The sequence below is a fragment of the Plectropomus leopardus genome, chromosome 20, assembly GCF_026936395.1.
Source record: "Plectropomus leopardus strain MGB_pleo_1.0 chromosome 20, ASM2693639v1, whole genome shotgun sequence".
Lineage (NCBI taxonomy): Eukaryota > Metazoa > Chordata > Actinopteri > Perciformes > Serranidae > Plectropomus > Plectropomus leopardus.
Window position 1 is genome coordinate 8,715,108 of NC_142195.1, and position 26,372 is coordinate 8,741,479.

Below are 26,372 nucleotides of genomic sequence, written 5' to 3' on the forward strand. Positions count from 1 at the left end.
CTAAGAGTTTTTATCACTTCTTGGTGACTGCTTGATGAATCTGCTATCATTACGTATGTGTTAAATAAGGTGTGGGCTCCACTCACCTCTTTCCCTTTGACCGCTAAACTTTCTCATCTCATTCCGCCCAAGTCTCTGTTAGGCAGCTTTAGCTCCGGGCCCCACAATCCTAATTCAATTACTCACAGCTTTAATCACTGATCCTGTTAAACGGCCCTTGTGTGGATTGTATGTTGGACAGCGAGGCAGCTGAGACATGCTGCAGGACTTGTCAGGACAGCAGTACAGTAACCCCCCCTCACCCAGGAGCTGGCATGAACTTAAGCGTGACACCCACGGACCAGACTGTCTCGCTCCGCACCTAGTTCATAATAACATGCTCCTGTCAAAACTGGGCTGGACTAGTGTGAATAGACAGTGACGCACTCTGGTCAGCTGCCATATCCACTGATAACACCTACCAGTGCAACTGACCAGTATTACACACTGAGATGAGCTGTGTGAAGAGGCAGTCACCCAGAGGACAGATTTTACAGTGGGAATTAAACCACAAAACATGAGTGCCTGATAAAAATTTAAAAGAATCTGAACCATGAAGCGCGTACAGCTTTGCCTGGGGGCCACTTTTGCAAAATGACAGAGTGCCGGCAGAAACCCAATACATGTTTCTTGGATTTTCGGACATTTCTAGGATTTTAGGACATTTTTAGTACTTAATCTTGTTTGTAGGATTTTAGGACATTTCTACTTAATCCTCTTTCTAGGATATTAGGACGTTTCTTGGGGTTTTGGACATTTCTGCAATTTTAGAATGTTTCTAGGATTTTGGCATGTTTCAAGGATTTTAAGGACATGTCTTGGATTTTAGGAAGTTTCTAGAATTTTAGGACATGTCTAGGATTTCAGGATGTTTCTAGGATTTTTGGACATTTCTAGGATTTGAAGGACAATTCTCTGATTTTAGGAAGTTTCTTGGAATTTAGGGAATTTATAGGATATTAGGGCATCTCCCAGATTTTAGGAAGTGATTTCAGGATTTTAGGACTTTTTTTAAGACATTTCTAGGATTTTAGTACATTTCTATTATTTTAAGACATTAGGGGCTTAGCTAGGACCTCTGTCGGGGGTGTGTGGGGTATCCTCCCCTGGCACTTTTTTGATAAACAAGCTCATTTGATGTTGTTGTATGCACTCTTGCAACTTATGCATACTAAAAGTACAAAAACAATCCCCAGTGTGAATCACTTTGTTTTTATTGTGAATTAAAAAATGGTTGGGGGGCCACCCAGCAACCTATCAGTGGCCAGAATTGGCCTGTGGACTGTAAGTTGAATATCACTAATGTATAGGGATGTAACTGAAGAAGGATAAACATGAGAGTGATATCGGATAATATGTGTGCAGGGGACAAAAATATATAGTCTTGCAGATGCCTCAAACACCCACTAAATGCCTCGGACCTGCTGAGCAGGATAAAGGAAAGGATGAACACTGACATTTAGTCCTCCTAAAGTGGAAAGGACGCCGAGGCTTACTGCTAAGATGATAATCTAAAGAAGTGTAATTGTTCTGTGTGTCACTACATCATAAGGCTGGCCTATACACTCCCATGCTCTTTGTGCTTTTACACCCAGAGCCGTGAGCTCACCTCTCTGGCTGAGGGCGCCGGCACGCCCCAGGGACTCTGGCGGCTAATGGAGGTTGAGGTGCGAGATAGGGGAGTGGTCAGGTCTCACTGTGCACCCCTGCGGCCAGTCTTATTTCATGCTCTTTGGCCCTCTTTAGCCTGGCCTCAGAGTTTAAATGTCAATCAGGAGCGCTGGAACAGTGGAGTGGAGGGGCCCCGCCATGAAGAGCGGCTGACCCTGCCGTTGAAAGCGCCGTGAGAGATAGAGAAGCGAGAGAAGGCAATAGAGAGTAGAGAGAGAGAGAGGGTGAGTTTAGGGAGTGAGACCTTCACTGTCATGTTGATAGGACGGAGCGTTCTTGAAAGGCAAGCAGCTGTGCTTTCCAAAAGCCAGGGCCGCCGCCCTGTAGCGCTCCAAAGAGCAGCACAACAATGCCTGTCTCAGCACATAAATAATTCCTACTGTATGTGTTAGAGTGTGTATGCATCCACCAATGTGTGTGCTCACAGTATGTGTGTGCCCTGTCCTACATAAAACCCTCTGTATACCTCTGACACGGTGTATTGTTGGTTTATATAATAAGATTTGTGTTAATACCCACTTTTCATGCGTGTATTGGGTGTTTGCTTTTCCAGTTCCTGTCAACGACCCCCTTGTCTAATTTCTCCGACCTTGTCAACATGTGTCTCCATGTGTTTGTTTGCGGCAGTGACAGAGTGCTCTATTCTCATGCAGTATTGAGTAGGTTATGACCTAGACATCTTGTCCTCTTCGTCCAACACCTCCTCCATCTTCTATCTCCACCGACTTGTGTCTAACCCCATTATTGATACCTCCATCTTAATTCCACCATGAATCGCTCGCTTGAAAAATCACTCCATCGCATGTTAACAAAGGGGCCAAAGACAGAGGACCCCGATTGTTGTGGAGGTATTTTTCCCTCCTTCTCAGATAAACGTATTCAGTCGTTTAAGCCTCGCTGATCCCCTCCCTCTTTGCCCAACTCTCAGATGTGAGACAGACGGAGGGGCCTGACCGCTGGCCAAGGTTAACAGAGCCTTAAACTGTGTTTGAGCTCTGCATCACACGCCCACCACCGCAGAGATCAAACACTGTTCTTCTCCCGGCTCCCACTGATAACTCTCGGCTAACAAAACTGTCTCGCTTCTCCTTTCTTTGCCCTGTCTGCCGTGAACCGTACCCAGCCCGCAGCACACCCGATCAGACTCTAAGCCCAGTGTGAAACTTCCCAGTTTAAACCAGTATCAACCTTCCCACAGTAATTGTATGTTTCGATCCTGAAAATCTGAGCGTGGGGATTGATTGATGCTTGTTTCAAGTAATCCCTTTCAGTTTAGAATAGTTAGGCAGCAGTGTTAAGGTGTTATAAAGTATATGACGACTTATTAATGGTACAGTGTAGGCTAGTTGGTGTGTTTGTTTCTTGTAGGCCTTGTCATAGTCTAATGTAATTCCTGCTATCAGCTCAGATTTATTGTCTCTGTGACTCTCATCAAGAAAACAGCATTGTAATGCCAGATTCAGTTACACCGGGCTAATCCCTCTCAAATTACATTTCATCAGCACTCCCTGGACCTGCCTATACATTGCTACAAAGTAACCACTGTGGGGTGCATAAAGCTCAAGGAGACAAAAAGCATCAGTAGTTCATGAGCACCACTCTGTGGTACAAAGTATAATGGCAGTGTTAGGTTACTACCTCATTTTATAGCCATTAGATAGCAGCAAAGAGCTAAAATGCCATGGCTGTGATCATGGATGGATTACTGAACAGGCCTACAGGGCACAGGCCCAGGGGCCCAGAGTTTCAGGGGGTCCACTTGCAAAATTTAAATCGTCAAATTAAAACATAGTGACTCAAAATGACCACAAAGAGATGCAAAGAGACACATGGTTCCATCAGTGAGACACAAAATTACCTCAAGGAGACCCAGACGACTGCTAAAAAACTTTCAGTTTTCAGATTGTGTCACAAGTTTGATGACTTTAGACTCAACAAAACAAAAAAAGACCTGTGACTCAACTTAGGCTTTAACACTGATGACTTGTGACTTTACTTGAACTTGAGCCTTTTGATTTGAAATGACTTGTTACCGACCTCAGAGCCCAAAGATTGAGAAGTATCTTTTTTTAAAAAGTGTGCCACAAATCAATTGAGTCAACTAACATTTGCACCATTCATTCCCAGCAAGTCGACACATGATTCTCCAGATCCACTCGCTTTGAACCAATAACACAGCAGTCGAGTTGCAGGAGAGAACCACGAATTACTAACTTCACATTACTGAGTGCCAGTTAGAAAAAAAATTAAATAGAAGATAATTTTGTTCATGTACAAAAACTATGTGGTGGTTAAAAAAAGAATTGCAGTTTGCAAAATGTGAAGTCAAAAATTACAAATGACACAACTTCCAACAAACTTGTTTTAACAAATAAAATAGAATTCATGAGTTTTGTCAGTTGAATTGTTAATCTGTTGTCAAAACTGCACTCTCTTTAGTGAAGAGCATAGTATGACTTGTTTAGGAGTTGAAGCTCAAAGTTTAGGGCTTGGAGCTTGATTAGAGACTTGCCTGTCATGACTTGTGGCTTGAGTGCAAAGACTCGAGACTTACTTGTGACTTGCAAAACAATACTTGTTTCCAACTCTATAAATTGGGATCAACTGGCACATTCAATTTACAACGACAAGGAGATTCACCATTATAAGAACACAGGAGTGAACAGTTTTGTGGTTTAAGAACACGTCATGGATCTGACGCAGACTTTTCTCAAGAACGAATTTGGGAAAAAAACTTTGTAGGATATTGATGAGTAAGGCGCAGTGCCTTAAATAAGGGAAGTATTCACTGCCTTATGGAGCCAATATTTTAGAGCCAAATTGTGTAGATGACCTTTTGAGTTAGACAACTGCTTGGCTGATTAAAGTTGCAGCACTGACAGACTTAACGCAGCTTATCAAGGAAAGCTAAGACACGAAAAACAGTCTGACTCTGATTGTGCCGTGAGGCTTTTCCTGTCCCGACAAGTCTGCCACTGCTCAGGAGTTCATTGTCTTCCATGTGCAACTTTATCATAGCCTCAAGGAAGGTATTCCACTCCTTCCCCTACACTATTCACGCCCACACATTCTGACTACTGCGCACACACACACACACACACACACACACACACACACACACACACACAGAAAGCACTTCGCACTTGGTATATGGGTGTGGTTTCTGCTGTGCAAGCAAGAGCATGAGGGAGCAGGCATAATGACAGCCAGTGTAAATATGAACCCTTGACTCCCTAGGCCTCGCTTTGATAGCTGATTAAACGTTGTTGATGATGAGGTGAGCTGCACAAGGCGTGAAAGAAGCCTCTAACAATATGACGAACTCCTTATCTCAGTGTTTTAATGCATCTGCTTTCTGCGAGCGCATTTCAAACGTTACAAGCTGACCCAGATCACTCAGAGAATGTAGATCATTTCAGTCAGATCAATTATTCATAAAAAGATGACAGGGCGTGCCTTCTTCGTCTTGATATGCCAGAGCTATGCTGGTAATCTAGAAGGTTGCTCCTTAATGGCGCGGGATAATGTGCAGTACTAAATAGGCAAAAGCCAGAGTCAGCAGTTTACTGAAATCAGGGTTAAATCCCCCCCCTCCTCCCTTCATTTCCCCATCATAAGGACAAGTTGTGATTGGGGAATAGGAGGAAACTAAAGAATAACTGCAGGCAGCCAATGTTTCAGTACGTCCAACAGAGGGCTCTGTGTTTCCATTTAAGCTGTATATAACTGAAGTAAAACAAAACTTCAAATTTTAAAGACCACAGTATTTCCAGGTGGGAATATTTTTCATTCAAATATCAAAATTTGCAACTAACCTCTTCAATCACAATTTATTGGTTGGTCCATAAGTTACAAAATGTCGATTCATTCTTTTGTGGCGCTGCTCAATAGTGCAGAACAATTTCTTATGATTAAGTTCAGTTGCACTTTTTTAAAAAAAAAAACTTTTTTCTAAACAAAGAAATACAAACTTGATTGGAAAATGTGATTTTTGTACATTTCATAAAAAAATAAATAAATTTAAAAAAACAGACAAAAGCAATGTCTCTTTACAGAAATCATGACCCGGCTATCTTTGAGCAGTTTCATGTAGGAAAATGTTTTTTTTTCTTTCTTCTGAGCTACAGCCTTCAACTGAATCACTGTGAAAAAGGGAACATGCTGACATCTTCAACACTCTGAAATTTACACCAAAACATTCTGGGGATAAATAAATAGTAAGACAGATATTATGAAAAATGTGTTTTTGAATTTGGTATGAACTGTTCCTTTAAGATTAGGTTGGAAAAAAATTAATAGAATTTACACTCAGGTCTGCTTTTAATTATAACAATAGGAGCTGATGCCTTAGCTAATATAGCCAGTAATGATGCAAAAAAACACCACCTTAAACAAAGACCACCTCAGCTAACATTTGAATTAAAAAAGCTTTTATGAAATAATACATTAACGTTTATGTGAAAAAGTGCAGAAGCAATAGCATATCATACAAACCTAGATAAGGCTCTTCAGCCATTAATAGAGAAGGCAGCCTAGAAAATGTGCTTTATTACATTTACTGTGAAGCTGATTGTTGATACTCACATACATATGAATTGCTGAATTTCCAGACCAGTACAGTTGTGCATCACTTTAATCTGTTTTTTTTTTTTTTAGAGTCGGCTGTATCTTTTGGACAGTGATGGTTGATACAGTTTAGTTTCTGAACAGCTGAACTTGTTCTTCCAAGCCAACAGGCTGTCTGTCATTTCATCAGCCTCGTGCTGCTGGGATCAATGATGAGGTCAGACATGGTTGTGTGACGGCGTGGACTTTAGTTTTTAACTGGGTCATATAACACCCATTCAAGCTGCCCTGCAGTGTTTTCTTTTTGTTTCATCTTTTTCTACATTTGTGTATTTTTCATCTGTTTATATGTTTTTGTGCACTGGTGCCTTCTCTGCGCCAATAGTTACATTCAATTTTTGTTTTTGCTGGTGGGGAATTCATTCTGCACAAACTACTCAATTTTGATGTTTAGTGAATTCCTATAGTGTCAAATGCGTGCAGAAGACAGAGGATTTAGTCTGTGACTCCATGCAGAATAAGTGACATCTTTTAAAGGTCCGGTGTGTAGGATTTAGGGGGATAAATTAGTAGAAAATTAATATAATATAAGAAGTATGTTTTTTCTGGGAGCGGGTCCTCGTCTATGGGAATTGCCATGTTGCACCACCACGTTTGTACAGTAGCCCAAGATGGACAAACAAAACGCTGGCTCTAGAAAGAGCCATTAGCAGCATCTTAAGTTATCAGAGAAAAAACACACTAGTAGGTGCTGGGCTAGTGGTCCGTCTGTGATGCACCAAACAGCGCTGGAGAAACAATCTGGCATTAGGGCTGTGAAACTATTTTATTCAGTGTTTTTAATCATTTTAATCACCACATCCATTCATTTTGGAAAGGAGGAGACCTCTGTGGATAATTTGGCTCCCAGTTATCCTCCCAAATCGTAGACACTGCTCCTTTAAACCACTTCTTTTTTTTTTTAAAAAAAGAGAAACCTTTAATTTATGCTTGCACACATTTCCAACACATCTTATCTGATTTAATATTATTGTCACTGTTTTCATAATACATAATTATGAGGTATTTCACTCCATTTTATTTTCATGTTAGGCTACTTGAACAGATTGAAACCGGGATCGATATCTATTTTCCCGTTCTACGTTCAGACACCTTTGACAAGCTATTTAACTCTTTGAAACCTGAGCAAATTGATTTGATTTATTTCTAAACCTTGGGGAGAAAAAGGCAACAACCAACTGGGCAAAAAATGTCACACAAATTGAAAGAATTTAGAAATAGGTAACAAGAAAATTACCTCAAAATAAGTTTTTTAAAAGGAGGGGAGGATTAAAAAATAAGGAATACAAATAAATAAATTAATAAAAAATCCTAAAAATATTCTGAAAGCCATATTTGTAATTCCAATAATTACATATCTAAAATTATGTTCCACTGCTTTCTTTCTACATATGCTTATCTTCTATATTATTTTGTACAACTGTTTATTTTTGAAAGCTCAATAGAGAGTTTACTGAAAGTGTTACAGAAAAACATAAAATAAAACATAATAAAATCTTTTTCAGCACGTATTCTGGATCATTTTTGCGTTTCTTTCAAATTTTTTTTACTTTTTGTGCCTATTTTCAGGTGATTTTCTTGTAAGTTATGTCTTGTTATGTTGCATGTTGCCTCCTCGTGTTCTTTGAAAGAGGTCAAACCAGTTCGCGCTGGTCACTTGTTTTGAAAAGTGACGTGTAAATAAAGTAAATCATTATCATTTGGCATATCATTTATCTCACCGCAGTAATACCTGTCCCTGGAAACAGACAAACAAACCCATATTAGTTCCAACTCTTTGAATTGAAATGGAAACACGCCCATCCTCTTGTTGACAGATTGATTTGACTAATTCCTCCCGCGAGGGGGCGCTGCTCTACTGACTGAGCGGCTCTGTGCTGAGTCTAGGTTCAAGACATTACTGTGTGTGTTAGAGTGTGTGTGCTGTGTGTATCCAGTGAAAATCACCCGGAGACGGACTGAGACAGTTTTTGACCGTACCAATGTGTGTGGCCTACAAATCTATGATATTAACCCCGGCGGAATCATCTCATGGACACAACAGTGTATCGAAAATGAGGGAATAATCGGAGGAGGCACGCGGCGAGGCTCGTCTGTAGCTAACGTTTTGTTGAACTGCGAGTGGGATCACAGCTGCTGGCTACGAAAATGTCGGGAAAAATAGAGAGCAAGCAAGGTAAGTGCTGCCCGGCTAGACTCACTGCTCCACCTCGGGATACTGTATAACGGTATTCCTCACACGGGGCACGGATGGATCAAATGTGGGGTCCGCGGACACATAACACACGCTAAACGGCGCTCCAGATAGCGTTTGGACGGATATGTTGGGTGTAAATGGTGGTTTAATTGGGCCTTATGGATTGTTCTTTTCTCGGCTATCCAGTTAAAATAAAGCGTCACCATATCAGCTAACGTTAGCTGTTAGCTCCTGAGCAAATGGCTTTTATGTGTTTCAGCCTCATGCTGGTTAGAGATAGCTGCTTAACTGGCCAGTAAATGATTAACATTGTTACATTAAAGCGTTTTAGTGAGATAAATGTTGTGGGCTAGCTAGCTTGGAAAATACCATTTAAACGAGCTATCATACTACTCCACCGGCATTTCACCATTCAGCTCAGCGGTCGTAAATATACCCTGGTTTGATTGTTTGGGAGCATTTGGGAACAAATCTCAGCTTTTCATTCAAGAATGAGCGTTTTTAAGACACATGAATGTGTGAACTTTAAGTGTTCAAAAATAATCATTTTTCTGCTACATTGCTGAATAACATTTAGGACGTTTTTGTAACGGGAGCTAGCAGCAGCTATAGGTTAGCTTTTCACGAGCTAACGCTAGCTACGTTATTACCTAGAACACTGGAGTTGAAATGCGTTCACGCCCAAGACTGCCGTGTGTATTTGTGTTGTGGTGATTTCCACATTGTGTGCACGTGGCATATTTCTCCGCTTTGACCCTTGTTGTGATTGTGTAGTAGTACTGTGCATTTTGCATGCAGCTTTGAAGACAATAAAGCAGGGTGCATTCAGTCTGAGAGGAAACAGGGTGGTCTCGGGTATGCTTTTGGAAGGAAACTTTATACCCGCCAGCGACACTTGCATCCCACTCCACCAGCTGTCTCCCTGCCTCGCTCCACATACAGTGCTGTCCGGTGATGCCTGCAGTAAATGGACACACACACACACACACACACACACACACACACACACACACACACACACACACACACACACACACACACACACACACACACACACACACACACACACACACACACACACACACACCAGTACAGACACACTCAGCTCCCAGTAACAGGCGGGGAGGGAGTGTCATCCACCACTAGCTCAGTCATTCTTCACGGGCGTAAAAGTTTCCGATTCCTTTCGTGTCTTGCAGACAGATGACTACATATGGTCACAGCTAAATGAAAACTCAGAGGCAGTGTCGTTTTTTGCAGATTGTGGTTCAATCTAGTTAAAAGCAGATAAAGGATAATGGTCAAATCCATCACTTCTCCCAGGCTTTAAATTGTGTCTACCAGGTCACATTTCATTTCTTCTTAAGCCACGTTTAAGAAAAATGACAGTAAATCTACCTTGTACCTTGTATTTAGCGACAGGGGTATAGCACGAAATTCTTGGCCCTATGCACAAGTAGTCTCTGTGCCCCCACCTCCCCTCAATCCATGTATCTCTTACGCACATTTTGAATTTTGGTATCTCTCTCACTCATTTAATTTCTCTTTGAAACTTGGTGTTTGTTAGCTGTTTGGTCAGATACGGATGTTATTTTGTGGAGGCTAGATGGGATTAATACCTTTGACTACTGCAGAGTCAATTGGCGAAGGTGCGAATGCTGATTGTCACCTTTCCCCATACATTAAAAAGCCAGATGTTACTGTTTTTTTGTGCAATGGAAAAGGGCTCTAAGATACCTACCATTTTCATACAAAGTTCAGTCTTGTAACTGATTTCTTCCCCTATTTAATTTAGTCATAGCACTAACTGCTTAGAAATTTAAAAAAAAAAGATAATAAAACCACAGTTTAAATTCCAGACTTTTTAGCCCCCCATCCCCTTTGGGGCCCTGGGTAATCAGTCCCACCCCTCCACTATGTGACCATGCACATCGATCTCAAATATGTACCCAGAGGACACACTATGCTGGATGGAAAGAGGGGGCAAGGATGGGGACTCGTGGTAGCACTGAATAACTGTGCAGCAAGCGAAGCTTCAGTGTTAGCTTGTTAAGCCTTTTCCTCAGAGAGAGAGAGCGAATGTGTGTAAGGATTGGAAGAAATAGATGGTGTTAAAAGGAGACTCTTGTCTGTGTGGGCTTAGGCTGCAGAGACTCTACAGAAAGGGGACCAGTTTTAGACCTCGACAGAAGGAGATTAATTCACTGGTGCCTCGAGGAGCAAATTAAAATGGAAAAGATTTGGATAAAGTGAAATAAAGTTCGGAGCAGTAAGTAGGGATTCCTGCACATGGATGCAGTCATCACGGTTTAAGGTTTAAATGTTGGTATAATGCAAATGGTTACCAGGACACAGACCAAGTAGGACTATCAATGCACACATGGACACCAAGCTCCAGCAGGAGACTTACGGCCTGCATTTCTTTCCAAGTCATACTCTGTTATCACCATGGATACTGTGTCCTGCTGTCACTGACTTGTCCTCCCTTGGGGGGTAAACAGTGACACACTGTTACCTGTTTGGAGCCTCGTCTCCCGCTTGTGTGGAGCTGTAGTCAGGATGTCATCACCTGGGGAATCGTGTGGGTGGTTCCTCTGTCTGTTTCAGCACTGAACCCCGTTCTCTGTATACGCACCCACATGACTTCATCACTCAGGCAGCTCAAACTGTAATCCATAAACAGAGCAACAGGAGCAGACAGCTAAACTCATCTCAAATGCTTTCCTTGGAGAAAACTAACTGGGTGGAGAAGATTGAAAATGTGGCAGTGTGCGTTTTTATTTGGATGTACACACTGTTTACTGTGTTGGACTTGTTTAAATGGATTAAGAAAAGGGGGCAGTTTGGTTAATTGGATCATAAAATTAAAATAATATAGATACTCATACCTGAAGTTGTGCATAAGTTGTGTTAAATAATGATCTAGTTTGTTATGTTCAAGCTAGCTCTTGTTAACAGTTGAACATTGGAGGTCTCTTAATTCTTCTATCCAGAATTGGGCAAATTTCATTTTTCTCACTCGTGCAAAATAAGCCCTTTGATGAGCTTATTTTGTCTACGAAATAAAAAGACAGGGTTTCCGCTGTCATGGAAAACTTGGAAAAGTCATGGAATTTTGTTGTGTATAAAATAGGGCCGTACCTGAATCAGAATTATGAGAGTAGAATCAAATATGTCAAATATTTTACGATTCATTTTGTTATCCCCGTTAAGTTTTAAAGTTTGAATTGTTATATAGTAAACAGGCTGATGGTGCTAACGACAAGATCATAAACGTGCAACAGTTTGTGCTCAACTTGAAGCAATTTAGTCAACTGAGGGTCTCAAACTGATGATTCTCCGACTTTCATGGGCAGCTCTAGTATAATGAAATTGTTACAAAAGCCCTCCATTGATAACTCTCTGCGTAATGTAACATTACGGCAAATTATTTTCTGTAGCTGTCGATGTAATGTAGATCTAATATGCATCAATGTGTTATAACATTTTACTATGACATACGTTTCCTCATTTTCTCCCAGAATTCATCTTTCCTCATGTATGCCAGCTAGATCAAATTGTGTTTGAATAGTTTGGATGTTTGAGTATGAGTCGAAGTGCAAGCATTTCATTTATCTTGGAAACAGGAGTTCAGTAGGGTGGCGTTAGAAGAAGTAGGTGAATCTCCAACTATTTATTGCGCAGTTTGCCGCAAATTTGAGAGCAAGGCGGATATAATGGAATCATTTTTCATGACAGTTAACTTTTGTCTATGATGTTTTGTGATATAATAAATAAATGATTGTGTAGGGGCAAGTAGATTGCCCCTAGATGACTCTGCCACTCAGCCATTACTCAAGTTAAAACTCTACTATGTTCACAGACCTTGCACTTTAGCAATGACTTGTAAATGCTTACTGAAATTAGTTATATTGCTCAATGTTTACAATGTGTATTTGTCTAATGTAATGTTTGTAATGACCTCATTAGACCCCAGGGAACGATTACATTGTTGCAGTAATATTTGGCAGTCGTAGATTTAATGCAACATCCTTGAAACAAGTTGTGGCACAGAATTTAAGCACCTTTAGAGCCACATTCCAGTATGAAACCTGCATCCACCTTTTCGGAAAACATTTCTGGTGAAAAATATAGTAGAGATACACATCTGCTGTGTCTTTACTTTTTTTTCTGAAACAAAGGGGGTCATCCTGTGTTCATGTGTTCATGTGTTCATTCTAAAACTGAATGGCTTCATCGCTGCTCCTTTCTGTTGCCAAAATAATTTGTGCAGTGGGTCTTTTTACTATTAAAGTTGATTTATTATAAAGATAAGTAGGTTTATAGCTTCTGGTGCTTTTTTGTATGCTTTGTAAAGCTGGGCAGTATATTGTTATTATAACGATATCGTGATATAAGACTAGGTATTGTCTTAGATTTTGGATATTATAGTTGTTGTCTATTCCTGGTTTTAAAGGCTGCCTTACAGTAAAGTGATGTGACTTTCTGAGCTTACCAAACTCTTCTAGCTGTTTTAATTTTTGCCTTTACTCACTTCATCATTATATGCACTTTTCCAATGATTATTTATCAAAAATCTCACTGTGTTAAAAAATTTTTAAGCACCAGTGGTCAACACTTCAATATTGTGGCGTTGTTGTTGTTGAGGTATTTGGACAGCAATATCATGATATTAGATTTTCAATGTACCACTTAGCCCCATGTGTTGAAGAAGTACTGTGATGGTAATAATGACATATATATATATATATATATATATATATATATATATATATATAGCGAGAGAGAGAGGTAGGTAGGTAGATGGATAGAAAGCGCTTGGATTGCTGTTAACATTTCCATTTAAGAAATTCGTTTTTGAGTGTTGTTGTATCTCTGTCTGACAAACCGTACAGCAAAAAATACCCTTATTAACACACAACTTGGGAATTAAACAGAACAAGCCTCAGTTGACACTTTATATTTGTATTACTGCGATTGCAAAACTTAGGCTATGTCCTCATTTTCCCCACAGTGACTGGGATTGTGACACAACAGTTTTGGCATGTCAGTATTGGTAACAAAGTCGTGGGAGTATGCTTTATTATTAGCCTGCAGACTCTTCTCCTACCGGACTGTCAATGGTAGTACCGGAACTGATCCATCCCTTCCTTATTTTAGACACACACACACACACACACTAAAACACAAAATGCAGGGTGAATATTTGCCTTTGAAAGGGTTTAGCTGAAACACAGAGTTTACTCTCAAGCATTCCTAGACTTAACACTTAAGTGTGAGTCTTTTTGATGACTTTGTGTTTGCTAAGTGGCTACTGCATTACCTTCAGACTAAAATATCTTCCTCCCCCTGATGGACAGAAATAGCAAGCCCCGCATGCCTTAGTCACCAAAACTTTGAGCAAGAGCTAAAGTAGTCATGATTACAAAAGGGTTCCCTGGACGATTAGGTTTACGCACATTGCTGATGAGTGATCCAATGTTGCACAGGGCCAGCTATGGGTCTCGGTTTGACATGCTGCAATTTTGAGGTCTGATGGCAGAAAGCATTTCACCCTCCCTCTCCCACAGAATGAGAGGCTTGCTGTTCCCATATAGGTTTAGCTGTGTTGTAATTAGTTTGTGTGTGTGTGTGTGCGTGTGTGCGCAGTGTGTATGGGAAAGCAAAATAAAAAAAAGAGGGAGGGAAGAAAGAGATCTTAGGGAGAGGAAGAAAGAGGGTGGAGGAAGGTAGAGCATTGATGGGAATCGAGTCTGTGCACAATCCGGGAGAGAAATGGATGGATTACATGTTGGGAAATGACTGGACCGAGGCTATCAATGAGCAATGGAAGGCTGCGTCTGAGAAAGGCAATCAGGTCTTTGTAACATGAATATATTCAAGGCCGTTCCGCCTTCAGCATCTTCAACAACATCCTTCAAGGAATTCAATTCCATTTACAGGTCATATTCATCTCTCTACTTCCACGTGAGCTCTTGAGACTTCTTTATCAGAGAGCGCCGTCTTATAAAATGATGCGTCGCTTGATTTCACCGCTGTGTGTTGACTTAAATGCCGGAGAGCAGGTAGTTTATTCCCACAAGTGGCCCTTGTTCTCTTCAGTACATCCCAACTCCAGATAATTGTGGGTTGGACCCTCTCCAGCACCAAAGATGACAGCTTCACGCAGGCATTCTGCACGTGATTATGCGATTCAAGACTTATTTGCAAGTGGAATCATTTAATAAAACTTTGGAAAAGCACATTACTTTTTAATTCCTCTTGGTGCTATTTGTGGATCTTTCCTCCCAAGTGCTGTGTCGTGTGTCTGAGTCAAGAGAGGATGATCATGCGGGCCAGTTTGTTTGTGACTAACTCTCAGCAGTGCTGTTGAGAGATAGCTGTGACAATGCCAGCCTGACAAGCAGGTGGTCAGGATACAAAAAGTATAATTGTCAGTATCACTCTTGGACTGGTTGCGGTGTGTGGACTCAGGCCTCTTGGATGGGCAATATAAGCTGGAGGAGCCAGGCCCCCTCAGAGGACACGGACTCCTCTCTGCAGGGGGATCTGGATGAGGACACAGGTAAAGACACACAAACACACATGCTTTTTCTCCTGAGGAGTGCACGGTGGTCTCCAAGCTTAATGTTGTTTTCTCATTAATGTTGATTGCTGTAGAGTAAACTAGGTCAGAGTACTAAAGAAACAGGACTGTTGACATTGATCTTCCCTCCAGATTTTTGCATATTGTTTAAATGATTATAATAACAATGAAAAAATGGATATAGCCTTGTGATATTCTCTGCTTTTCCACCATTCAAGCAGCATTGAGCCTAAACATGTCAGAGGAATTCGCATTATTTGAAATGTAAATGAACAGGCCAGAACACAGACTCCGTTTGTTGCTAAAAAATTATTCTCAAGAAGAGTTCTGTTTCAGAAGCCTCTTTGCGTGCACCCTACCCAGCCGTTTTTTGTGAAGTAATTCATACTTGCATTGTTTTTTTTGGGACGTGCACTCCTTTGTTTAAAGCTGCTGTCGCCACTTTTGGAGCTTTAATGTAAAATAGGCTCGCTGGCAGAATGAAATGCAGGGGACATTCCTCGCTGTGCTTTTTGTGTCGTGTGGCTTTATAGAAGGTGCTCATTTGCTCCGCTCAAGTCTTGGGTGGACCCAGCCTGAGGAGGCTGCTCTGCAGGGCCGCCGCTTTCCATCTAGTTGTAGCTTCTCTAATCTTGGCTCATCAGGTGAGGATCCTCCAGCATGCATAGATGCTGTGGTCTTAATCAATTTACTCAATAAAAATAAATTGTCATTTGTTACACTGTGGGGCTTTAATCTTGGCTTCTTAAATCCAACCTGCCTGCTTTGCTTCACCATGGCAGCTGAGCCTTGTTGGGGTTAACACTGTTTGATTTGTTAATGTTTGTAGTGAGTTTGTGCTGCTACCGTTAAGCTGCGTGAACAGATCCACCCTGGTGAGCCAGTAGCACATCGAGGCTCCATAATTAAGGCAGTTGAGTCCATCATTGTGTAATTACACAGTGCCGAGTGCCATAATACCTTGTTTTGAAAACACACAGTCTGTGGTGCGCTCAGCCTAATAAATCTGTGCATTTCTGCCCAGCAGGCAGTAAGAGTCACAGTTAGTGTGGGTGTGTGTGTATCTTGTGTCTGACCTGCCTGGCCTCTGTAGCTGTGATGGCCCTCACTGGGGAGGAGCAGTGATGTGTATGAAAATGTTGGACTGCATGGTGGTACAGATGAGGTCTCACTTCAGTCACAGCTTATTTGTGGGCTGCACTGCAGGGATATTATACAGTCTGGCTCATCAAGAATTATTCCTCTTTCTCATCTGATATGAGCAGAATCAGCTGATACAAGGAATCCACTAATTGTGAAATTTTGGGCTGATACAGTTGTTTAAAAAAGTTTTTTTTTTGTTTATTACCCCCATTTATTCCCTTTTTGTGCCAGAAAATAAAAGAAATCCACATCATAAAAATACAGCTGTACTGTTTTAAATTGAGCTGTCATTATACTATACCCTTAAAAATTCAATCAGACACGTTTATTAAACAAGCTTTAACCCTAAGGGATTGTTGACTATTTCACGCCCTTTTCATTCTTCATTTAATGATAATTTTGGCTGTGTTAGTGCAAATGGCATACATTTTGGCAAGATGTTTTTTTTTCATGTTGGAATTTCAAGCTCAGCTCCTACAGTAAATCTAAACTACACTGTGTAGATTTTTTCTGTGTAAAATTGTTACATTCATACTGTAAAGTGCCTAAAAAAAAGCGCTTTTGAAACCCATTCAAACTGAAATTTTCGATCCCACAGCCATCAAAGCATAAAAATGTAGCATGTTATTTCTGGGTTTCATTCTGGGCTTTTCGGAATTTTGAATTTGTGCTAGACCAGATTATGTCTTTGTTTTTTGTACATATATGAAGAGAGCATATTGAGAAAATACTAGGTGGACCGTCACAAACAATGCTTAAAAAATTATTGACATATCCCAGGCTGTAATAATCCAAAAAATAATAATCTATTTAGCATGCAAAAACTTAGTGGCATTATGAAAAAAATGTATTTAAAGGGTTAAAATTCTGAAAATGAATGAACATTTGATATTTATAATTAGATGCTGGTACCAATCTTAAAACAGATTCACAAAATGTTTAAAATGCAGAAAATCTTTGCAGCTTTGTTAACTTATTGTACCTCGTCCAGTGTCTCCTAATGTGTACTGCTTAGATATCCAGACACAAATATCACTACCAAACCCAAAGCCTCCACAGTACATATTCATTCTAAAACATTATGACGTTCAATAAACCTCAGGGACAAATACATGAAGTCAGTGATTCCCAGTCCTGCGTTCATTGCATCAGTTGAATGCACTGTGTGATATAGGTTTAAAGTAATTAGATGTTGGAAGTAAAACTATCAGGACTAAGAACCACTACTGAAATTCATCATGAGTCCTGTTGTTGTTTTGGGTGAGATTTTACTTTGCGTTTCAGATTGCTGAGATTTGTGGGATTTTTCACGTGCCAATACACGTATTTCCATTTCAAACTAGAGCCAGTATATCACGTTTATTTCGTGAAAAGAAATGCCTGTCTGTCTTTTCTAAGCAGCCAGTCAAATGAGCAGCAGGGAGAGCGTTTGAAATAGCGGCCTTGGTGAGACTGAGAGCAGCCATCTGAATGGCTGAGGGAGAATAGGGAGATTCTGAAAAAAAGGGTTTTATGTCAAGTTGTGCTTCTGTGTTTGAGTGTGTCAAATCATTCAGACCCCAGGGTGTCATGGCTGGGTCAGGGAGCTGGCATGCAATGAAGGGGATGTCCCACAGTTGCTGCCAGTTTCCGATGCCAGTCTAAATCAGGAATGAAAGAAGTTGACATTGCTTGCAAATAAGTCACTATAGTTGTCAAGGCAGATGCGGGCACATATTTGTGTGTGTGCTTGTCTGGGTAAATAAATTATTCTGAATCTTCAGTCTGGTATCTATATCTTACCCAAACAGTATATGACATAGTTTCTGTTTGAGTGTATCTGCCATCACTGAACTACATCCTCCTCATACAGCCTGGATGAGAGAATATGTTTTGAGAATGGCAATAAAACTTTCATCATGAACTAAGGTAAACTCAAGCCCCCAGGAAGTGTGCTTTCAAGCAAATTTTACATAGTGGCCAAAAGTGGAATTACAGCATCCATTGTTCATCACGTGATACCGTGGAGCCTAGAAAGAGTTTCTCCCATTGACTTACATTGGAAAAGAGATGCCTGTAAATCAGTGGATACATTTTTGTCGACATCAGAACCTTTGCAAAATGACTCATTTTACTATTCAGTTCGATGACATTTGGAAAGTCTAGAAAAGAGATTAAATTATTTAAGCTGGCATAGCACTAAACTGGAAGTCAGCCTCTCCGTCAGCTGAAATTAGCCGCTCAGGTGCACTCAGCAGCAATCAGCTGTTTCAAGTCTTATGTGCGCATGTTCTATGCGCCCCATGATACAGAAGATCTGGGTACTTTCAAACTGCAGAAATTAAACATTTTTTGCTTCATGCGAGCAGCTCTCATAGGAATAAACGGGGCCCCGCCTCCATGCTGTATCCAGGTTTTCTTAATACATCCATGCATAAACAGGGTCCACGTCTATCAACAACAAAACTGCACCAAAACATCTGTTTACAAACTCTCCTACAACCCAAGCGGTGTAATCCAAGTTTAATTTTATCCAACTGTATTTTTGTAAATTATTGTTGTGATATAGTTTTGCTGTTATTGAACGCAATCCCTGTTTACTTCAATTCATCAGAAATGTTTGGCTTTTTTGTAGTATGTGAAAAACTAATTTTTCCTACTAAATTCAAGGCAACATGTAGTGAGTAGTTGTACAAATGGTCATTTTGCAGGTGAAGTATTCCTTTAAATCTTAAACTAATGTGACTGAAATCTGTTTGAGCACGCACATGCTCAGACTGCTTACATGAAAGATTCAAATAGGCAAGTTAAAACCACAAACTTTTCATTTTTCATTACGTTAACCCAAATAAGTCCTTGTGTTCCTCAGTTCCTTAAGGAGTTTTCCAGCAGCATCATTTTTGGGGGGAGATGTGGCTTTATTACTGTCTCAATGTTTTTTTATTATTACAGTTGTGAGGCAACACGTATGGGACCTCTAGTTTGCACAAGCATAGTCATTATAACAGATGGCTAGTCATATTTTATATGGACATGCTAAAACCAATTGAGGAAAAGAAAAACAAACAAAAACCACCAAGTCAAAAAACAGCAATAATAATGAAGGGATATCCTCCCCTGAAACCCCCTTCAGAGCCACTTACCCAAAATGATGTGCCAAAAATAACAGAAACTGTTTGTGTATGATCCCTTGCCAATTAAGTGAGGAAGGGATTTTAAGGGATACCTTTCTTTTTCTTTCTTTCTTTCTTTCTTTCTTTCTTTCTTTCTTTCTTTTGCTGTAACTAATCCATAAGTGATTAACTTTGTGATCTCCAAAAGCATCTTATGTTCGATCTCTGCTGGAGCAAGAGATGTGGATATGACGTTGCAATCACCCCATCATCAAAAAGCTTGTCTTCAAGGAAGCATTTTCAGTTACCTAACTTTTGGCATTGGAAGATGCATCACTATGTCCGGTCATGCGACTTTTAATCACAAAAACATAGAAATGAGGCAACTAGGTTTTTTTTTAATGGGTTTTTGGTTAAAGCCTCAAATATGGTCTGTGTTTAACACAAGCTAAAGAGATTTTGTTCTGCAGCATAAAATTAATCAGTAACTACAGCAGTCTCAAACTTTTGAAGCTTTTAAGTGTCTTAAAAAAACAGTTGCTGATAAGTGGCCAAATGAGACGACAGAATGTCATCACGCCAAACGGCACTGAATACAGTTTTACAGCCACGCAGCCATGGCGACGCGACCATAGTTAGTAAGTTGTAACCTAGCAATAGCTTTTTTACTTCTGGCTATTGCATTTAGTCTTCAAAAACCCTGAAAGTGGAGTTCATTTGTGAAGATTATCATGTTGAACAAAGCGTGTAAGTATCATAAATGTTTGTTTACCACAGAGCTTTTTTTCTGCAATAATCCAAAATCCCATGGCTTTTTGAGAAGGAAACCAGGGTTACGTTAGCTTCCAACAGAAGAACATAATCTCTTGGGCACTCTAAATGTTCGGCTCAGGGGTGGATTGAAGTGTTTTAACATAGACAGCTGTGATAAAAAGTGCAAATGCGGTCGGGTCCATCTCTTTTGCTCAGTGTTTCTGCTGCAGTGTGTCTGCATTCAGAGGATAACCAGAGGACAAAATGTGAGTCAATCAATAAATCACTGGAAGATGATATGCAGTTATGTAGACACAACTTTCTTAAATTCAATTTTACTGCTGCATCATGTCATATGTGAAGGCTTTTTTAGATATCATTGCTTGTAACATCAAAGAAATGATATGTATATTTTCTATGCATGTATCTTTCGGATTTTTCAGGACATGATCCCAAGTGATCCTTAACAATAGAGCTCTTGCGGTCTTTATCCCACTTTTTTTTTTTTAACTTTCAAGTCAAGTTCCTCCCAACTTCATGTCCTGCCCCAACACGCTGTGTCATGTGGAAAAATGCCAAACCACAAAGGAACGAGCAATCTCAAAGCCATTTTATTAAACCTTTTTTAGAAACATATATGACACCAAAATAGACTTAATGTTTTGCACGAGTACTTTAAATAGGCTACTTAGACACAAATAGTTTTTAATGAAGGAAATTTACACCAATTTTAAAAACCAAAAAATGTGCAAAGGGGCTAAGAAAGAGTGAAACACGTTCATTGTTTTGCGTGATCATTAAAAGAATTTAAAAAAGAAACAGTGGTGTGTGTTGGATTATTCATCACTGACATAGTTTAAACAACCGCTGCCTAATTAGAAGTGGCTGTGCGAGGGCGAGTCTTGTTCTCTGTGGCGGACGCATCTGTCATCTGAGCCTATTTATAAGACGCTGTGAAACAATCTCAATACCAAGTTTGCCACGGTGCATTCGAGCTGCTGGATGAGTGTGTATTATTTGGCATCTGTCCGTCAGTCTTGTCCGATGCAGTGTGTGTACTCAGTGTGTCAAGAGGATGACAAGCAGCCTGCTGTACAGACAAGATCAGCTTTGTACAGACACTCCAACACGCGGAGAGTGGTACCACTCCTCGCTGCTTGAGGCCATTTACTCACAAGAACGCTGTTTCTTATGCTTCTCTGTATCTGTCTCTGTCTTGCACTATGGCAGTGAAGTGATTGGCTCTCTTGTGGCTGTTTGTCTGTGTGTAGGATCAGTCTCCTATCTCTAAGGGACCCCTAAGTGCTTTATAGTGCCTGTTTGCTTCGTGCTCTCTTGCCAAACAGCTGCCGTTCAGTGAGATCTGTGAATTCATCTGAGCAGATCACAGGGTTTTTAGCTGTCGCAGTGTCTCTGTTCTGGTGCTGCTTGATGTTACAGATACTGACAAGCTGGGTATTTATAGCACTTTGTGGTTCTTTAGTCTATTGGTTTCACCCAAGGTGAACCTGCTGCCTGTCTGTCTCCGCTGAAAACACTCAGCAAGTTTTAAATGGAATTCTAGAAAATGCAGTAAACCGCTGTAGCCAGAAGGTCATTTAAAGGTTCAGACTGCTTTGAGCGCATCTCTGTCTGGTGGCTGTGTGGCGCAGCAAGCTTCTTTGTCTTGTGTGAGTTCCAGTGCACCGTGTTATTAGGCCTTTGCCTGTTTAGGTGAGGTAAGTTGTTATACAAGGGGAGCTGTTAGCAGCAGAGGTTCTGAGTCCAGGCTGATCTGGACTGTGAAGTTTGTCCAGAAAAGAAGGAGTGGCTCTCAGTGAGGGAGACTAGGGACAGGAAATTGTGCCAGTGGCCTCGGCGTCAGGGGGGAAGGAACAGGAGGGGTACCCAGGATGGTGTGTGTGTGTGTGTGTGTGTGTGTGTGTGTGAGAGAGTGAGAGAGAGAGAGAGAGATTTAAAGCTTTTACCATTCTACCTCACATGTGCTTACTAAGGTTTGGTACTGTCATTTGAACCGATATGGCACCTGAGACACCAGTACCCAAAGGTACAATTTTTCTGGACTTTTACTTTCAAACATTTTGTTATTTACAAAGAACATTTTACAGTTCACGCATAATAGAACATCCTCCTCTCCCCTCCCAAACCCATCCTTTAAACCTCCAACTTGTGAGTCTATTACGAGGGCATAGCTTGTGAACACTGTTGTTTGTTTCTCGTAGAAAGCACAAGTAAACACAGTCACGTATAGTAGTAGTGTTTTATAGGGCATCAATCTCCCATTTACGCCTATATTCTTTTAAGAATAGATTTGAAGTGTAAATAAATGCTTCACGTCGTAGTTATGCCACTGAGCTGAGAAATGAGCCTGCACAGAGCCTGTGTAGACCAGACAGCTGCATAAATTAAAATGAGAACGTGCAGTCTAGATACTGGACGTGTTGCCCTAGCCAGTTTTGCATTACAAATTTTGTAGTGTTATCTGCATTGCTTTTTGAAGAAGTGTATACTTAAAACAGCTTTTGCTCACCATTGCCCTGACTCTATGACCTGAACATGCTGCAAGGGTAACATCGTCTCTCTTTCCCTTAGTACTCTCTGAGGGAAACCAAGGTTTGGCAAGGATTGATATATCGTGAATCGGTACTACTGAAAAAAAAAAGGACAGGGTAAGCTCTAGGGTTGGGTACCCTGTCCTTCAGTATAACCATGTAGATGTGTGTCACTGTCATGGCCTCATTCATTCATGCATCAGTGTAATGATGAGCTGTCACCACCTTGGATTCCCAATATGGCTCAGAAAAAAATTCGATGTCACAATTAGGGCTACAACTAACGATTATTTTCATTATTGATTAAACTTCTAATTACTTTTTTAATAATTAATCGGTCTCTTTAGAATGTTTCGAAATAGTGAAAATGCCCAGATGATGTGATCAAATCGTGTTTTGTCTGAAACCACTTCAAAACTCAAACACATGCAGTTAACTATCATGAAAAACGAAGAAGAGTAGCACATATTACTACGGAGAAGCAGGAACTGGCAAATGTTTGGCATTTTTGTTTAAAAAATGACTCAAACCGTGAAGTTATTTAAATTAATGTTAATTATTTCACCTCTAATTACAGTCATTTAACCCATTTATGTAAAAAACATAGGATAAGGACTAAATAATAGTTAAGAGAGTTCAGGTTATTTATCTTGCAACCCCTTTTCTCTGATAACATAAGTGAGGTGTCTCAATATGGAGATGCCTGAATGAATTTTCATAAGAAAACATTATTAACCACCACATGTCTGCATTGTGCTATATGATGTGCTGTTTTGCTCTTCACATCGTTTTCATTTTATTATCATTTCTGTTACAAGGATACAAATTCTATAGATGAACTAATATAGACAATAAATCAGCCTATTTGAACATGTACAAGATGTGAGCATTATCTGACAATATCGAGTGGTTTCTTCCCATCCTGCAGCAATACACAGGGACTCTCAAGTTAATAGTTTTTTAAAAAATCTTTCTGGAGGCTATTAGATTTATAGTCCATAACTACTGTGATACAAGTTCACCTCTGGACCTTTTCCTGTTTTCACTCTGTCATTTACTCAACCCTTTTGTCCCTGTGCCAAATAGTCATGTCTTTTTATCTTGCAGTCGGGGCATCAAAAGCCTCCTGCTCATGTGCTGTGGACTGTGTTCTGCATGTTGTCGATGCTGTTGAAAAGCAAGCCCTGTGGCATCCCTCTGCAACCTTTCACTTTTGGTTGAATAGTTTAGAAGCACTCTTTGTGCACTCATTTGTTTCTGTCTAGGGACGTGGATGTGCATTGTGTGTATGTGTGTGTGTCCGTTGTACACGGGACAATTGAGTGACCTAGACCTCGGGGCTCCCTCCATAGCTTTCAATGCAACCCCACTAAAGTGCTGTGCCAAGTGCTCTCATTAACTAGTTCCATTAGCTCGTCCAGTGCCCAATATGAGACCTCAACCCATATTGAAACCATACAGAGAGAGGTACCGCTACGGCCAGAGAGTCGGGACTGTTTGAATAGTTGTAATAACTAGGGTTGGGCCAGTTGACAATGTTCAAACTGGTTTGATACTAAGCCAAACACTGGACCAGATTACCGAATTTTACTAGGTGTCCCCACATGATTCAGCAGTCAATCCTCAAAGGAACATAGTGACACTGTGTCCCAACAGAAATGAGAGTCTAACTATCACGTCGCATCGCCTAACAGCGGGATGCTGTGTCCAAACTAAGTCTATTAAATCTGCACCTCTGTCACTTCATGTAAACAAACCATAGCATTAGCTATCAGCTGTCCCCTTGAGGTCAGATCGGAAACTTAAGCACTTAGCCAGTTCTATCTTCTTACATTTGTAACATTACTTTTTAAATCAGAAACTTCTAATTTTGATATTAACTGATTTAAATCACATACAATATAGCAGGCGGCAAATAATATTGGCCTAACTTGTTATTAGCTTATTAACTTTTAGCTTTGCAGCGATCTCCTCCTTGAAAGTTCATCTTGCAGCACTCACAGCCCTTGTATGCAATAAGGACAGCTCGCTTGTCTGCTTCGAATCCAAAATGTTGCCATATTTGTGCAATTTGAGTCTTTTTTTAAAGAATAATTCCATGTCCCCATCTCTCCCAGTATCACCAAAAAGTAAACAAACAGTGTGCGCCACTCTCCCCACTCTCTCTGCCGAAATTTTATGTCATGTTTGACACCAGCCACCTCTGCAATCTGACAAGGATTTAGTGCCGTAGTTGGCTACTTTTAAAATTGCTTGTATGTGCCATAATGACTCAAATGTTGGTTCAGCCAGTAATCAAACCGGTTTAAGCACTAACACCAGATGGGACCTGCAAAACCAAAAATTGACCCAACTTTATAAATATCTAAAGGAGTCAGAATCAGAATCAGAATCAGGTTTTATTGCCAAGTACATTTACATATACAAGGAATTTGACTTGGTGTTTTGGTGCAAAACATAAAGGAAGAATAAAAAATATTTTATTTAAATAGTATGAGAGTTTTCAGAGTCAGTTACATCCTACGGTCAATGCAATGTGGTTTAATGCGTGTACTGTATATACTTGTTGAAACACTGGTTCATGCAAGATCACTAGTAAACTGCTGTTAACATACAAGAGAGGTTGTGTGGCCATTAAAAGCAGCGGAGTGGAGGAGTGAATGAGTAATAGCAAGACTGTAGCTTGTGGGTGGGGGTTAATATTGTAGCTAAGCCACCAGCAGTCCCAACAATATATTTTGGTTTAACTTAATTTTTTTCTCAAACCCACACAGTGATGTGCAAATGTGAACTAACAATGTGGTCTTTACTGTCACACACTCACTAAAAAAGAGGAAATGTGTGGGCTAGCTACCAGCAGCAGGGCCACTGAGAATGAACCTCCAGTTAGAGGTAGGAAGGAACAGAGGAGCATAGAGAAATACAGATGGGAGAAAAGATGCTGGTGCCTCTGCTCTGAGAGAGCTTTTTGAAAGAGTTTTGTTGCCTTCACAGTTAAACAGAGGACGCATTGAGGCTGGAGACTTGTAAATGTTTGCGCCACCACACAATACATAGGCCTAATAGTCCCACCCTCTTCCAGAACACCACCCTTCAAGCTCCTGCCCTACATTTGTCACAGTATAGAGCCCTGCGTCAGAGTCATACCATGTCTTAATGGATTGTACATGTACCGATCTTATTTCAGAGAAAATGAAAGATTTGCTCAAGTAATGTTTCATCAGTAATTATCTGCTTGACCAGAACAGTTCATTGAATGACTCACTTTGGATTAACACTGAGCGGATTACCTACTGAAAAGATGAAACCTTATACCAACCTTCTTTGTGTGCAGAAAGTCCAGTGCCAGGATTTACTGTTTATCTCTGTAGTTAACCTGTCCACTGTTTGACAGCGTGCTGGAACACACTCCCTTACTTTGCAAATAGCATTTATACATTTGGCACAGCTTGACACAGGACTCTTATCTGGGTTATTGAACACAAAAATAAGTAAATAATGGCTTATACAGAAGGGATTTTATTTTTAAAGATAAAGAAGTTCAAAGTCATGCAGAAGCAGTCCCTCTCAATCATCACGTATGACCCACTAGAAGTGTGTGTCGGTGTATTTATCTGCAGATACCCTGCCCTCTTTTTTTACTTTTCTTTCCATTTAGCTTTGTTTGGGATGTTCATGGATGCAAATTTTGGTTTCCTAGTATAGCGAAGTCT

At 40.4% G+C, this 26,372-nt stretch overlaps 1 protein-coding gene across 10 annotated transcripts in view; it reads left to right on the top strand.

Annotated features, from left to right (window-relative positions):
• The first annotated feature begins 8,186 nt into the window (after window positions 1-8,186).
• rapgef1b (Rap guanine nucleotide exchange factor (GEF) 1b) overlaps window positions 8,187-26,372 on the top strand; it is a 63,110-nt gene continuing 44,924 nt past the window's right edge. For 5 of the 10 annotated variants that reach the window (XM_042508887.2, XM_088071162.1, XM_042508889.2 and 2 more), the window contains exon 1: window positions 8,188-8,512. In XM_042508887.2, coding sequence (XP_042364821.1) covers window positions 8,485-8,512 — 28 coding nt within the window. In that variant the 5' untranslated portion in view covers window positions 8,188-8,484. Of the gene's footprint in view, window positions 8,513-26,372 lie in introns of all 10 variants that reach the window. The other 5 variants (XM_088071159.1, XM_042508888.2, XM_088071161.1 and 2 more) reach the window with 2 other exon arrangements.